Below are 13,707 nucleotides of genomic sequence, written 5' to 3'. Positions count from 1 at the left end.
CCTAAACTCTTAACCCACTACACCACAAACACAGTTTTCAATCTGTGGCTTTAGATACATCCTGACAATAAACTGCAGAACATTCTGCCGAGAACATCTAGCTCAAGGTCAGTGGAGGCTATATTCCCTACCTAAATTCACTGAGTAGTAGTTCCTAAAGAGTGGAACAACAATTTCTTTGAGAACATGTTTCCTGTTCACCCAACAGCCTGTATGCCCTATCGCCCTCTTCCAGCTAGGATAACCAGACCATGAGTATACACAGTGCCAAGTTTCTAAAGTATTTGGGAACATCCGATGCCTTAAGACAATCAGTGATTCATTGAAGCTGGAGGATGGGACCGAGGCCTTATGTGCCTGACTGCACTTTCCTTTCCCGTCCAGCTGGCCTTGGGGAAGCCCGCCAGCAGGCAGCGTCTTTCTCCTGTTCCACTGGCTGACCTTGGAGAACTTGGCCAGCCCCTTCTGAGCTGTGCTCTGGATTGTGGGATCTGGACTACACCAGAAACTAACGTTAACCCTAAGGGATAGATATAACCCTTCCATATCAGAAAACATTAGCCAGCCAGTGTTCAGTTAACAAAAATAAACAGTATATGTATGCAAAAATTTCTCCATTCAGTCAAATCCCTGAACACAGATGCTTTCTTATTACCACTATGTTATGCATTCTGTCTTTGGGAAAGTAATAGAGATTTGAATTTATCTTTCAAGGTGATCATTCTCACCTTCAGTCCAAAATCTTGCATCCTCAGGTGTTTTGAACTAGTATTTGAAGCTTTCATTCTGCCCGGTGGTTTAGTCCTGATCAAGGTTACACACATTTCTGTCCCACATTGACTTTACAGTTTGAACTAGTTTACTTCATTTGCTTGTTTTATTTTTTGCCTAAATGTTTCCTACGAAAACAGAGAGAGGCTGAAGGTGACATCTCTCTCACCTAGAGTTGATGCCAAATCATACCACAAGGGGCCGTATTCATCTCAATCCCTACACTAGTGGAAGCCAGAAGAAGGATTCCCATTAGTGTGACAAAAATTCACCCCTCCTCCCACTGCATCATGCCCAAAATCTTTGGCGGTGGGTTGGGGAAACCCCAGGAACAAATGTAGAGGGTACATGGAGGGAAGAGAAGGTTCCATCACTCATAGAAAATCCTTACACTGACAGAACCAAAGTGCTACATTGCAGCCTTATATCTCCACTGGGAAAGGCATGCGAAAATAAATCTCTCTCACTGGTTTTGGCAAAGTTTCAGAAAGAGTCTCAGTTCTGATTGGGTAAGATTCCCAAAAAAGCGAATGAAATGTGTGGCCCATGCTATCTCATTCAAATAAGTTTAGGAGACACCAAACTGGTTACTGATTCACAGCTGGCCTTAACCTGAGTCACTGGAACTTGTGTTGTAACTGAACCTAAACTTGAACTTCTTAACATTTAACTGTTTCCCGGTTGTAAGCAATAATAATACTATGTAAAGAACAAACTGTATCAGACAGGCAAAGATTACAGTTTATGAAGAGGGAAGCTTCAAGGAGAGCATTTGTAACTAAAAAATACCTTGTGGAATTCCACTGTTCTTCACTTGGGGCTCAACCACCTGAATTGTGTCATCTTCCAGATAAAAATATATTTTACAATGTCTTATTCTGTACAGCTCTTGATTTTTGTCAGGAACTTCTTCATCAAAATAAGCATCAAAAGACAATACCTATACAAAAAACACAAATTAAAATCAACAAGCACTGGTTGTAAACAAGTAATGTGAAGCTGTAAATTAAATAAAGCAGTGCATTGAGCAAACGTAAGCACAGAGATTTGGATTTCAACATCTGAGCTTTCTCTGATAGTGCAATCCTATATATGTCTACTCAGAAGTGAGTCCAATTAAATTTTGCGTGTAGGACTGCAGTGTGAGTCACCCTTTTGCACATGTGATTTGAATTGTTTTCTACTTAGAGAAGTCCAATACTCTTGTAAAACTTGCATTGATTAGAGTGTAGAGATGTGCTAATCCCTACCTCATCAGCCAATGTGTGGACTCATTTTTTCCCTTCTATTTTCCCACGTTGCATGTGAAAGCAGGGCTTTGCTGGTACTTATCCCCTCCCCCCGCAATGAATTAGGCTGTGTTCATGTACTGCTCATCATACTTACATTTACTCATCTTCATCACGCTTTCATTACATAAGAAATCACATTTAATTAGGCCTTATATTTACCACTCAAAAAGAGTAGGGTTCTTTTGTTAACTGTGCATAATTAAAGAGTTGGCTGAGTATGGGTGATTTGTTGCCATAGACAGTGATGTTGTTTGGAAGCAACAATATCAACATAACATACACCAATTATGTTGTGTGTGTGTATGTTTCATGGAGCAAAAAACCACTCATTAATTCACCATGATTGAGCATATGAGATTGGGGAGGTGGGTAGTTGCAGGGCAGAAGCCCCATATTTGTGTTTGGATGCAAATCTGAATGATTTCTGCAACATCCCTGTAACAGTGTACAATCGAGTACTGTTTCCCAACTTCTCTCGTTGACAACATTCCCACATGGCACAAATAACATGAGAATATCACTTGAGAAAACAGTCGAAACGAGGGATGGGGAACCTGCAACTGTTCAGAGGCTGGCTGAGGCAGCAGGGAATCCAACAGCATCTGGTGAGCCACAGATTCTCCTATCCCTAGCCTCAATGCCACATTCTTACATTACCTGTCCCAGTGAACTCAATGGAGCTTACTTCTGAGTAGACATGTGTGGGATTACAACAGTCTGCAAGCTAACACATATTGTGAAAAGATTGGCAAGTATGTGAAAGTTGTGCAGAAATGCTACAAAATAGAAATTACAAAATAATGTTATTTTGACACACGCACTCCGTACACACACACAAACACACATTAGTTCTGTTCGGGCATCAGCTAAACTCTTAGTTGTTCTTGCAAGCCTTTGTAACTTAAGAAATGTTTCCTATACAATCTGCTATTGTACATATTGCTGATCTGTGGTTTTAATTGTGATTTTAAGACTGTTTTAGTGTGCCATTTTATTATTATTGTAAGCCACCCTGGGCTCTCTTGAGAGGAAGGGCAGGCTATAAGAAAAATGCATTTATTATTATAGTTAAATGATTAATGGTCCTTCCTAAATCAGATTTTTTCTGGAGCCAACAAGTGTTACAAAGTAATCCAGACTAGCTTCCTGATGAGGTGATCACCTGGGTGATGGGCCATTAGGGTGAACAATGGAAAGGGGCTCTGTGTGAAACAGCAAATGGATGAGGCCTCTCCCACAAATTGCAGCTAGTTAGAAGGCAGTTAGAAGGACAAACCCGGAATGGAGTGGTGTGAGCAAAAAGAAAAGCAGTAACCTAGAGTGAGCCAGAGTGATGTTTGTTTTCTGATTGAGTTTACTGAATTATTAGTCCGTCCCCAATATTTCAAGCAATAATACTGTTATGAGTTGTGAGGGGGGCTGTATGCAGAGAACCTCCAGCAATTTTCTTTTGTCAAGAAAGACCATGCATATCACACAAGAAACAGCCCTCCTCAAAGCCCCCACTGGCATCTACTATATACTCCTGAATCCAGACCAGAAAGAACAGCATCAGGATACAGAAGAGTGGACGATTCTCTCTAAGGATGGTGATCAACATTACATCTTCTTATTTGTGCTTTGAAAAATAAATGTAGGAAAGTAACTTTCTAAAAGCCAGAGATACATAAATATGGTGCTGCATGAACTCTGGCAATTCCCCAGGAGGTTTATGGGATGTTAATTTCACAGTGAGGCCTGATTCCTCCGATGCTGCAGAGATGTGTAGCTCTGATTATTTTCCAGCTTTGAAAATGTGCATTGGAAAATCTATTAATATAGTCCTAAGACAGGGGACCCCAAGCATGGACACCTATTGGGGAGTAAATCCCTTTAAACACAGAGGTATTTACTTCTGAGTAAACATATCCATGTTGCAGGAAAGATGAAATCCTGTAGTGTGGCTTACTGGGGGGGAAAATGCCAAAGTATGCCTTGCTAGCAAGATAGAGTGACAGCAGCTGTGGGGGTGAGAGAAGCTATTAATGCAGAGTAAAGTCTCGTCTGAATTTGCACTTAATGAGCAGATTTAATCTCCTAATTAGATAGGCTGTGCATAGATAATTAAACACTGATTATATGGCTAACATTACAAATATCAAAAGGGAACAACCATAAGCCTCGGCAAGAAGAATTTTCAAATTAGCAAAGAACTGAATGTTGCAGATTATACCTTCCGATAGCGATCTCTGAACTTCTGCAATATTCCTATTTCATGTACGCATATAACTTTTGTGACAAAATATCACCAGCTGCCTGGTGTTTGGAGTGTCTCTGTGTTAATGTTTATTCTCTCTCTTTAAATAAAATTAACAGAAGTTGTATATCAAGTAGAGATGATGGGTGGCGGGGAGAGAGAATGGAAATTAGCCAAGTCCTGTGGGGCACTCTGGAAAATGCATTATGTTTGGCTTGCTTGGACAGTATAATTTGATGAACAAATTTTACGAGGAACGTTTTCAAGCATGAATTGTCCCATATGCAACTTAACTATTTAACATCTTAATCCCAAGCCCAGTTAAGTAATTGTATTTGGATTTATGCTGATTGTGCCTCACTGGTTTCACAGGATAGGATATGATTTAAATCCAAAGCACGTTGGCTGAACTGGCTTGTAGATCACGCTGCAAGCATTATAGCCTTGTAGCAAGCATTACACAATGGAAAAACTAAACACACCATTTTATGTATTATTAAAATGAAATATGAGCATGCGCTTCTCCTTCAGCTTCATTTTAAATTTTCAGGAAGTCTACAAAAGAGGGACAAAGAGATACAATTCTTTTAATGCATAACTATTTCATAAACCACAAATTTACAATGCTGAAATACCAAGCCCAGAAGTGAAAGTACCTTTAGATGGCATAAGAATAACAGAACAATGCTTATAGTACTTAACATTTTTTTGTTTTTTAAAAAACATGTTATTAATAACACTATTTAAGAAGTGTAACAATATAAATTCAATAAATTAATAATACATTCATCACTCATATTACACTTTTTCCAGTGTTCAAAGCCTCTCATCTCTATTATTTGGAGGATAAGAAATAAGTATTCATGCACTCCACCCAAGGTCCTGCACTTTCCACATGTGATCTCCCTTTCCCCATTCCCTTCTCCCCTTGTATGCATAGCTTAACAGAAGCCTTCCTGGCTTGGATGTAGCAGCAAATCATGGTTGTCTAACTAAGTGAGCCGTCAAGGCCAGGATTGCAAACTACAGTTGGACCCTGGTTAGCAATCCTGGAGTAGAGCTCTTGCACAAACCACAGGGAGCAGATGAGCACAGAGCTCATTCCCAATCCTCCTTCAAACCATGAATATGATGCCTCGATGCAGTAATTGCCGTTAAGTAATCCCCACAAAAATGCTATAGGAATGGCTATCACAATTATTGCCCTCATCCTGGAGATGATGGGCAGAGGCTGAGACTGTGGCTTGCCTAAATCCACTAAATTCATTCACACTAAGTGAAGTTCATAGTTGAGGCTCTTGACTGTTCCACTACCCCAGTGCAGTTATTCATTTACGCTCTGTTTCCAAGACTAGAGGTGTCTTAATATTAGTACACAGGATGGGGTGGCCCAGCAGCTGCTGCACTTCACATTCACAAAGCACAGAGTCAGTGTTACAGCAAATTTATGCCACGATGTTTACATAATCAGTTTATCTGAAATAGCAAATGCTTAATTCTCTTCAACCTCTGATTTCTTTACAAACTGGAAGGGTAAATCCGGGGCTGAAGTGAATTAAATAGGACAAAAAGAACTTTTGGGGAAATTGGAATTCATTCATTTTTCTGTTTTCCTTGGAATAAATCACTGTGTAAAATATTGCAAGGCAGGGTGAGGTGTGTAGGGCTCTTTGGAATTAGGCAAGTGCCCAGGGAATGACATAAAACAGCAGCCAATAACATGGCAAATACTCTCTGGAATTGTTTTCCTATGTAGACAGAAGCTTCTCTCTGAAGGTGACAATTATGAGATGAAAAGCAACCTCTGAATTCTGAAAATAAGCCACAGTATCAGAGACAAAATGAATTTCAGGAATGACATTCTGGTGATCCAAAGATGCTAGAAGCCTGCAGCACAAGATCTGGCAGTTAAATTGCAATCCAGACCCCTTTACCTGCAGCCCATCTCTTTGCTGGGATCGCTCAGTCAGTAGAGCATGAGACTCTTAATCTCAGGGTTGTGGGTTCAAGCCCCACGTAGGGCATATGACTCCTGCCTTGCAGGAGGTTGGACCAGATGACTCTCAGGGTCTCTTCCAACTCTACAGTTCTATGATTCTATGATTCTTTGGAATCACTGGCTCAAGAGAGTAAATTGCTTAGAGGTTTTAGTCAATTAAGCAGTACATAAATCTTATCAAATAAATAATTTGAAATAAAGGTCCCCTATTCCCTAAAATGTCCCTTGTACATCCAGTCCAAGAGCATGAAACTGTCAGATGTCAATAGTATAGAACATCACCCAGTTGTGTGTTGCTCACCCTTTACACCCTTCTAAGTGCTACGCATATTTCAGGTTTCACCTAAGGATGCTGGGATGAACACACAAGCCACTGGAAACATACAAATAATGTGAACCAACAAATCTGTCTCACTGTACCTGTTTATCAAATGCTACCCACGAAGGCGCATCACATCCAACCCCTCTAGGAAACACACTGTACTTTGGTTTCAGCTTTTGTCCAGGCAAAGGTTCGCCTCCTATTCCAGGTTTGTCTTCTCCCACCAACATAGAAACCTTATTGCAGTAACTCCAGTGCTGAGATTTATGGAACTTTTCTTTCCCTAGCTGCAACCAAGAGGAAATAAATAATGTTTTCAGAAAACACAAAAGGGCATTTTTAGATTGCAGTTACAAGAATGAAACCTATGGATTCTGAATCACACAATTCAGAATCCATGAAGCAATGTTAATCGTGATAAAATAATAATTAAAGGGCTTTAAATCTATTTTAATTTCAATCTTAATGTCCATGTCAAATTTTTGGTCATTTTCTTGACTCAGATGTGATACACAGAATCAGTCCATCTTGGAAGTAGTTTTTCTGGGCATATCTGCCGAACAATTCCACTGATTTCTGCGGCACTGAGATGGAAAGCCATGAAATGAATGGGATTGCCCTCTTTAGGAAAAAACTGTAGAAATGGAACCACTGAGTGTTGTTGTGCTTGTAGGTCTGAAATAACAGGAATGCCGTGGCGTCTATGGCTCTGAGTAAAGCAAAGATGGCAAAACACAAGCACTCAGCTCTATTATTAGCTTAAAGTCTTCCATATTATCGGGTGTATGGGGTAGGGCACAACTGCATGGCATCAAAAACTAAATCACAAGTGGAAAAAGTAGTGGCATCTTATTTATGACTGCAAATGGGGGGCTAAATCTGGCTAGCCATCTTGGCTGTGAGCCCTGGAAGACCTGCTTCTTGCCTTGCAGTCTTTTCCACCTAGCCTAGGAGAGAAGGGCCCTGACTGACTCCAGCTGCAAAAGCTGAAGCTGCTGAACAGACTCTTGGACATGGGTATTGTTTAGGCGGAGTCCTTGGGGGTTGTTGTTGCTGTTATTGATCTTAACTTTCCGTATATTTATTTTAAATCTTCTTACAATTTGTGTGGAAATTGTTCAATTTGATTGTGTATTTTCTGATGTTTCGTTAATTGTTTGACTACTTTGGTTATGTTTGCAATTATGTAATCTTTTTCATGTTGTAAGCCACCTTGAGCATGGTTTGAACTATGGGAAGGTGGCATACAAATAAAATGATGGATGGATGGATGGATGGATGGATGGATGGATGGAGCCTCAAATTACAACATACAGTAGTTATTTGTCAGTTTCACCACCACCACTGTTTCCAGCAGGGAGTCTTAAGACTTTCCCTTCAGACTTTAGCTGAACTATTAAAATTGACAAAGGGCCTCTCCAAACTTGGCTTTGAGGCAACCTGCAGTCAAACTACACATTACCTTAAATACTACAGAGAAGTATGATCAATGCTATTTTTTTCAGAACATGCAGGTTAGGCTTGTTGGGCAGCTCAGGGTGGAGAAGGGTTAAATCAGGTATAGGCAAACTCAGCCCTCCAGCTGTTTTAGGACTACAACTCCCATCATAAGGGGACGCGAGTGGCGCTGTGGGTAAAACCTCAGTGCCTAGGACTTGCCGATCGTATGGTCAGCGGTTCAAATCCCCGCGGCGGGGTGAGCTCCCGTCTTTCGGTCCCAGGTCCTGCCCACCTAGCAGTTCGAAAGCACCCCCAAGTGCAAGTAGATAAATAGGTACCGCTTTATAGCGGGAAGGTAAACGGCGTTTCCGTGTGCTGCGCTGGTGCTGGCTCGCCAGAGCAGCTTCGTCACGCTGGCCACGTGACCTGAAAGTGTCTCCGGACAGCGCTGGCCCCCGGCCTCTTAAGTGAGATGGGCGCACAACCCTAGAGTCGGACACGACTGGCCCGTACGGGCAGGGGTACCTTTACCTTTACCTCCCATCATCCCTGACCACTGGCCCTGTTAGCTAGGGTTGATGGGAGTTGTAGTCCCAAAACATCTGAAGGGCCGAGTTTGCCCATGCTTGGGTTAAATCAAAAAGAGCTGTGTGCTTATCTTTTTGGAGACATACTGACAGAATAACAAACAAAGGAAAAGAAGAGCATTGCAAAAGAGCAGGAGCCATGTGTCCATGCTCCATAAGGAGATGCTTGTGTATTGTGCCATCAAAACCAACATGCTTTATTTTCAGATTGGTCTTGCTTGTAGTGCCAGCACAGACAACACTCAAAATATACAGCATGTTTGTTTTGATGGCACAACGCCAAAGCACCTCCTTCTGGAATTTTCCTCAGATTCAGTTACCAATTTTTGATTCAAGTTTGTGACAGCATAATGCTTCATGATTTCTGAAAGCTATCACATCCATCACAATGCTTTTTCATAAGAAGGCTAGTACTACACACAGGCAGCCCAGCCTGACAAAGCTCTGGGCCATATTTAAACAATGGGACTTAAGCAGGCGCTTGACCTTACCCCAATGGCTAGAACTAAGCAAGGTTCTGATGATATCAGGAAGTAAAGGGCAGCTTATGCCTTCAGTTTTTGAAAGTAGTAACAGATGGGTAGTAGTGACTGGTAACAGCAGGTGAGGAGGATGAGAATCTCACCCCCATCATATCACCCCCATCCAGATAGTGGGTGTGCACAAGCTGTTTCATTTACACATGACCATCATACACCAAGCTGCAGCATCCAATAACAAAATGATTTAATGTGTAGATCATGCTTGCAAGGTCATGAGGCAGATTTTTTAAATAGTGCTGATCCTGGCTGTTACATTTGGATTAGCAACAATCAGCACAAAGACCGGCACATCCAGAGACACAAGTTGATCATGCTATCACACCAGCGTGCCCAGTACTCACAAAAGCAATACACTCGCTGAGGAAAGTAGCAATCTTAAAATGAGATCTACCACCACTTTGTTGCTGAAGTGGTGTAGAGTTGTATCTTATGAAAACGAAGCTAGTGCTCTTTTCATTACAAACCTATGGAGTTGTCATACAGCATTATTGCTCATTGGGGAGAGAGATATGTCTTTCTTCCATACATTGTTGGACTCCATCTCCCCTCAGTCTCAGCCAGCCTGGCCAACAGCCACTAAGCTGCCACCAAGGTCAATGGCTGCTGTAAAATGAACTGCAAAAGAATAAGAAATCTCATGCTCAATGAAACTGGCCAAAATCAGCTTTTGGTCTAACAGACTGCTAGTAATTTTGGTTTATTATAAAAATTGCTTTGTGGGATCTGACCCAAGACCATTCTGTTTCTAACAGATACTAAAGGAGCAGTGACATGAGGCAACAAAAGAAGAGGCAAAGCTTCAAAATGGTCCTGGAAAATAAATCTCTATCAAATAATAATACCCCTTGGGAAACAATAAAATGCTCTGACACATTTTGGTAAATGGTTACCTTCCTCAGGGGGAAGAAACATTATTATTTGATAAAGAATCATTTTTCAGGGTCATTTTAAGGCTTAGCCTCCTCTTTTGCTTCCAACAGAAAGAAGTTAGCCAGATGTCTCTGAGTCTGGGCACTCACAAACAAAACACAAAGATAATAGTCCTGTTTTGTCTGGCTTTGGCATACGATAGTCAGAGGTGTTTGTTGCTACTGTACAAAGGGACAGGATCTAAAAGTGCCCCAAACCTGGCCTAAACAGAAGACATAAGAAGTTTCTGTTCAGCAGGGAATAATGTTAAGTGGCTGCCTAGCTAACAATCCATCACCAAGGTGCCTGTGGAAACACAAGTAAACACTTAACAGTTCCTTACAATGCATTCTGCATTCTGCTGAGTAAACCAACTATTTTTAATAACCAAGACAAACTACAGTATTCACAAAAAGTCTGGAAAAGCAACATTTCCTTTAAAACTTCTTCCAAAGAACTACAGGAACAAAGCTCAATACAGAGCAAAGCAGAAGCCTGGTTTAAATCCAGCCCTTACTGTATTGGATAACCCTAGAAATAACTCCTGAACCTGTCATTTAACAAATAATCCCTGCAGATAAATTGTCGCTGCAGATTTATGCTTCTTCCAATAATAGTACAAATCCATTCATAAATATTTTCTTGGAACACACACAGATATATCTATGACTTTGACTTCAGCGCTCACTGAAATCAACAGGATGTTGTCATTTTTAGACCCAGCTTGGGCTTCAAAAAAACAAGTCATGCCAGACGAATCTCATTTCTTTTTTTCTTTTCTTTTTCTTTTTTGATAGAGTTACAAGCTTGGTGGATCAGGGGAATGCTGCAGAGGTACTGTAACTTGATTTCAGTAAGGCTTTTGACACAGTCCCCCATGATTGTGGAGAAGCTGGTAGAATGTGGTAGATATGATAGCCATCTTCAAATATCTAAGGGGCTGTCATGTGGAAGATGGAGCAAGCTTGTTTTCTCCTGCTTCAGGCGGTAAGACCCAAACCAATGGCTTAAAGTTACAAGAAAGGAGATTCTGAGTAAACATCAGAAAGAACTTTCTGATAGTAAGAGCTGTTTAACAGTGGAACAGATGCCCTGGGAATGTGATGGGACTCTCCTTCCTTGGAGATTTTTAAGCAGAGGTTGGATGGCCATATGTCATTGATGTTTTAGTTGAGATTCCAGAATGCAGGAGGTTGGAGTAGGTGACCCTCTGGATCCCTTCCAACTCTACAATTCTATGATTCTATGCCCATGCAAATCATGCTGCTTTCAAGACACAAAAATCCTTACATTAATCCAATAGTAACTGGTACCCATTGGGACTGACAGGGCAGAAGGCAGGGAGACAAATAGTGGGTGGAGACAGAGCCAATAACAGACAGAGCCAACAAATTATAGCTTTGCCTCCAATACTTTCCCTGGTTCGTTTTACAGAGGAAACAATACTAAGGAAGAGGAAATGAGAGCCTGGAGTGTTTAAGGAAAAAGCAAGACAAAGGGGGGGGCAGGCTGAGGTTTGTAGGGCAGTGCCTCATTCACCCTAATGGGCCTGCCTCCCCTGCTGAAGTATTCCTTTGATGCATGTACCTTTGTGTTGAATATGGAGGTGTGAGTGGCCAGTAACGCTTGGGGTATATTGAAGACTGAGCTTGCAAAAGGCCCCATACACACCATGCATTTAAAGCAGATGTCTCCACACCAAAGAATATCAGGAGCTGCACTTCATCCCTCACCAAGCCACAATTTCCAGCGCCCTTAAGTGACCATTCCTTTGATGTGAACCATGTGCTGAAAATGCATGTTGCATGTGCAGCCGAAGTTGTTATAAAGTGTAAGAGGGTTAAGGAAAGACCTCTCTGCCTCTGCACAGCCACAGGCAGCCAGCACATAGAGATAGCAGGAGATGAACTACAGAGATCTATCAAACAAGATGAATTTTAATAGGGAGAAATGTAAAGTATTGCACTTGGGCAAAAAAAATGAGAGGCACAAATACAAGATGGGTGACACCTGGCTTGAGAGCAGTACATGTGAAAAGGATCTAGGAGTCTTGGTTGACCACAAACTTGACATGAGCCAACAGTGTGACGCGGCAGCTAAAAAAGCCAATGCAATTCTGGGCTGCATCAATAGGAGTACTGCATCTAGATCAAGGGAAGTAATAGTGCCACTGTATTCTGCTCTGGTCAGACCTCACCTGGAGTACTGTGTCCAGTTCTGGGCACCACAGTTCAAGAAGGACACGGACAAACTGGAACGTGTCCAGAGGAGGGCAACCAAAATGGTCAAAGGCCTGGAAACGATGCCTTATGAAGAACGGCTAAGGGAGCTGGACATGTTTAGCCTGGAGAAGAGGAGGTTAAGGGGTGATATGATAGCCATGTTCAAATATATAAAAGGATGTCACATAGAGGAGGGAGAAAGGTTGTTTTCTGCTGCTCCAGAGAAGCGGACACGGAGCAATGGTTCCAAACTACAAGAAAAAAGATTGCACCTAAACATTAGGAAGAACTTCCTAACAGTAAGAGCTGTTCGACAGTGGAATTTGCTGCCAAGGAGTGTGGTGGAGTCTCCTTCTTTGGAGGTCGTTAAGCAGAGGCTTGACAACCATATGTCAGGAGTGCTCTGATGGTGTTTCCTGCTTGGCAGGGGGTTGGACTCGATGGCCCTTGTGGTCTCTTCCAACTCTATGATTCTATGATTCTATGATCTCAACGTAAGGCATTTCCTCGTAGAAAAGAAGAGTTCTATGTAAAAGTGATGTTACAAATCACACAGGGAGGGCGAAAGGAGAAAGGGATAAGTGAATCATATCTCTTCCTCCCCACCCCACTTCTTAACACTTTTCACCTTCTGGTGCTGCCCCACCCCACCCTATCTGCTGAATGACAAGTCCCCAAACCTGAGCTGGGGGGGGGCATTCCCTGTCCAGCTTCATAAAGGGAATACAAGGAAAGTGGTTCTGCCATGCAGTGGGAGCCCAGTGCAGCGGGAGGGGGGGGGTGTTGTTATCACGTCTCGGGTTTCATCCGTGGCGGGTCCTCCTGAGCCGGATTTCGGGAGGAGATCCGCGCGAGCACGTGGAGGCGCGGCTCCCGCGAGGAGGAGGAAGGCAATGCGCGTTTCGGGGGGCGGCGCCGGAGACGTGGACTTGGGGAGCCCCCGGGCGGGGGAGGAGGAGGCGGCGGGAACCGAGCCGACCCCCCACTTACATTCTTGTTGAAGGAGTTCCCGGGCAGGAGCGGTAGCGCCATGGCTGCCCCGGTCCCGCCCGCCGCCTCGGGCTGGTGTTGCTGCCCGAACCCGGCCGGTCGCCCTCCGCGCTGCCCAAGGCCGGAGCAAGCGCCGGCGCGCTGTTTGGAGTCCGGTTGCCTGGCGACCCCCCTTGGACGTCACAGAGGGCTGCCGGGAAGGGGGCCGCCGCTCGCTCCGCCCTTGCTCTCTCCCGCCCCCTGCAGTCGCACGCCGCTTGCTGCAAGCTCGTCAACACGGCAAGCCTTTGCTCCCCTCACTTCGCAGCTGCTTTGCTCCCCTCGCAGCAGCCGCTTCCAGTCTGGAAGCTTAGGTCCCACCCGCGACTTCGAAACAAGTCTCTCTCTTCCTTTTCTC

The 13,707-nt window shown here is 43.1% G+C and overlaps 1 protein-coding gene across 1 annotated transcript in view; it reads right to left on the bottom strand.

The window, feature by feature from the left end:
• The window catches only part of EFHC2 (EF-hand domain containing 2), a 58,007-nt gene extending 44,544 nt beyond the window's left edge, over positions 1-13,463 (bottom strand). Inside the window, exons 1-3 of the mRNA XM_079974517.1 lie at positions 13,311-13,463; positions 6,719-6,907; positions 1,561-1,711 (exon numbers count right to left, since the gene is read on the bottom strand). Of these exons, the coding sequence (XP_079830643.1) occupies positions 1,561-1,711; positions 6,719-6,907; positions 13,311-13,352 (382 nt within the window). The 5' untranslated portion in view covers positions 13,353-13,463. The remainder of the gene's footprint in view (positions 1-1,560; positions 1,712-6,718; positions 6,908-13,310) is intronic.
• Positions 13,464-13,707: the final 244 nt, after the last annotated feature.

This window comes from Podarcis cretensis (genome assembly GCF_951804945.1).
Source record: "Podarcis cretensis genome assembly, chromosome: 4".
Taxonomy (NCBI): Eukaryota; Metazoa; Chordata; class Lepidosauria; order Squamata; family Lacertidae; genus Podarcis; species Podarcis cretensis.
The sequence above is the reverse complement of the archived record's forward strand: the minus strand, read 5'-3'. Positions and strand labels throughout refer to the sequence as shown.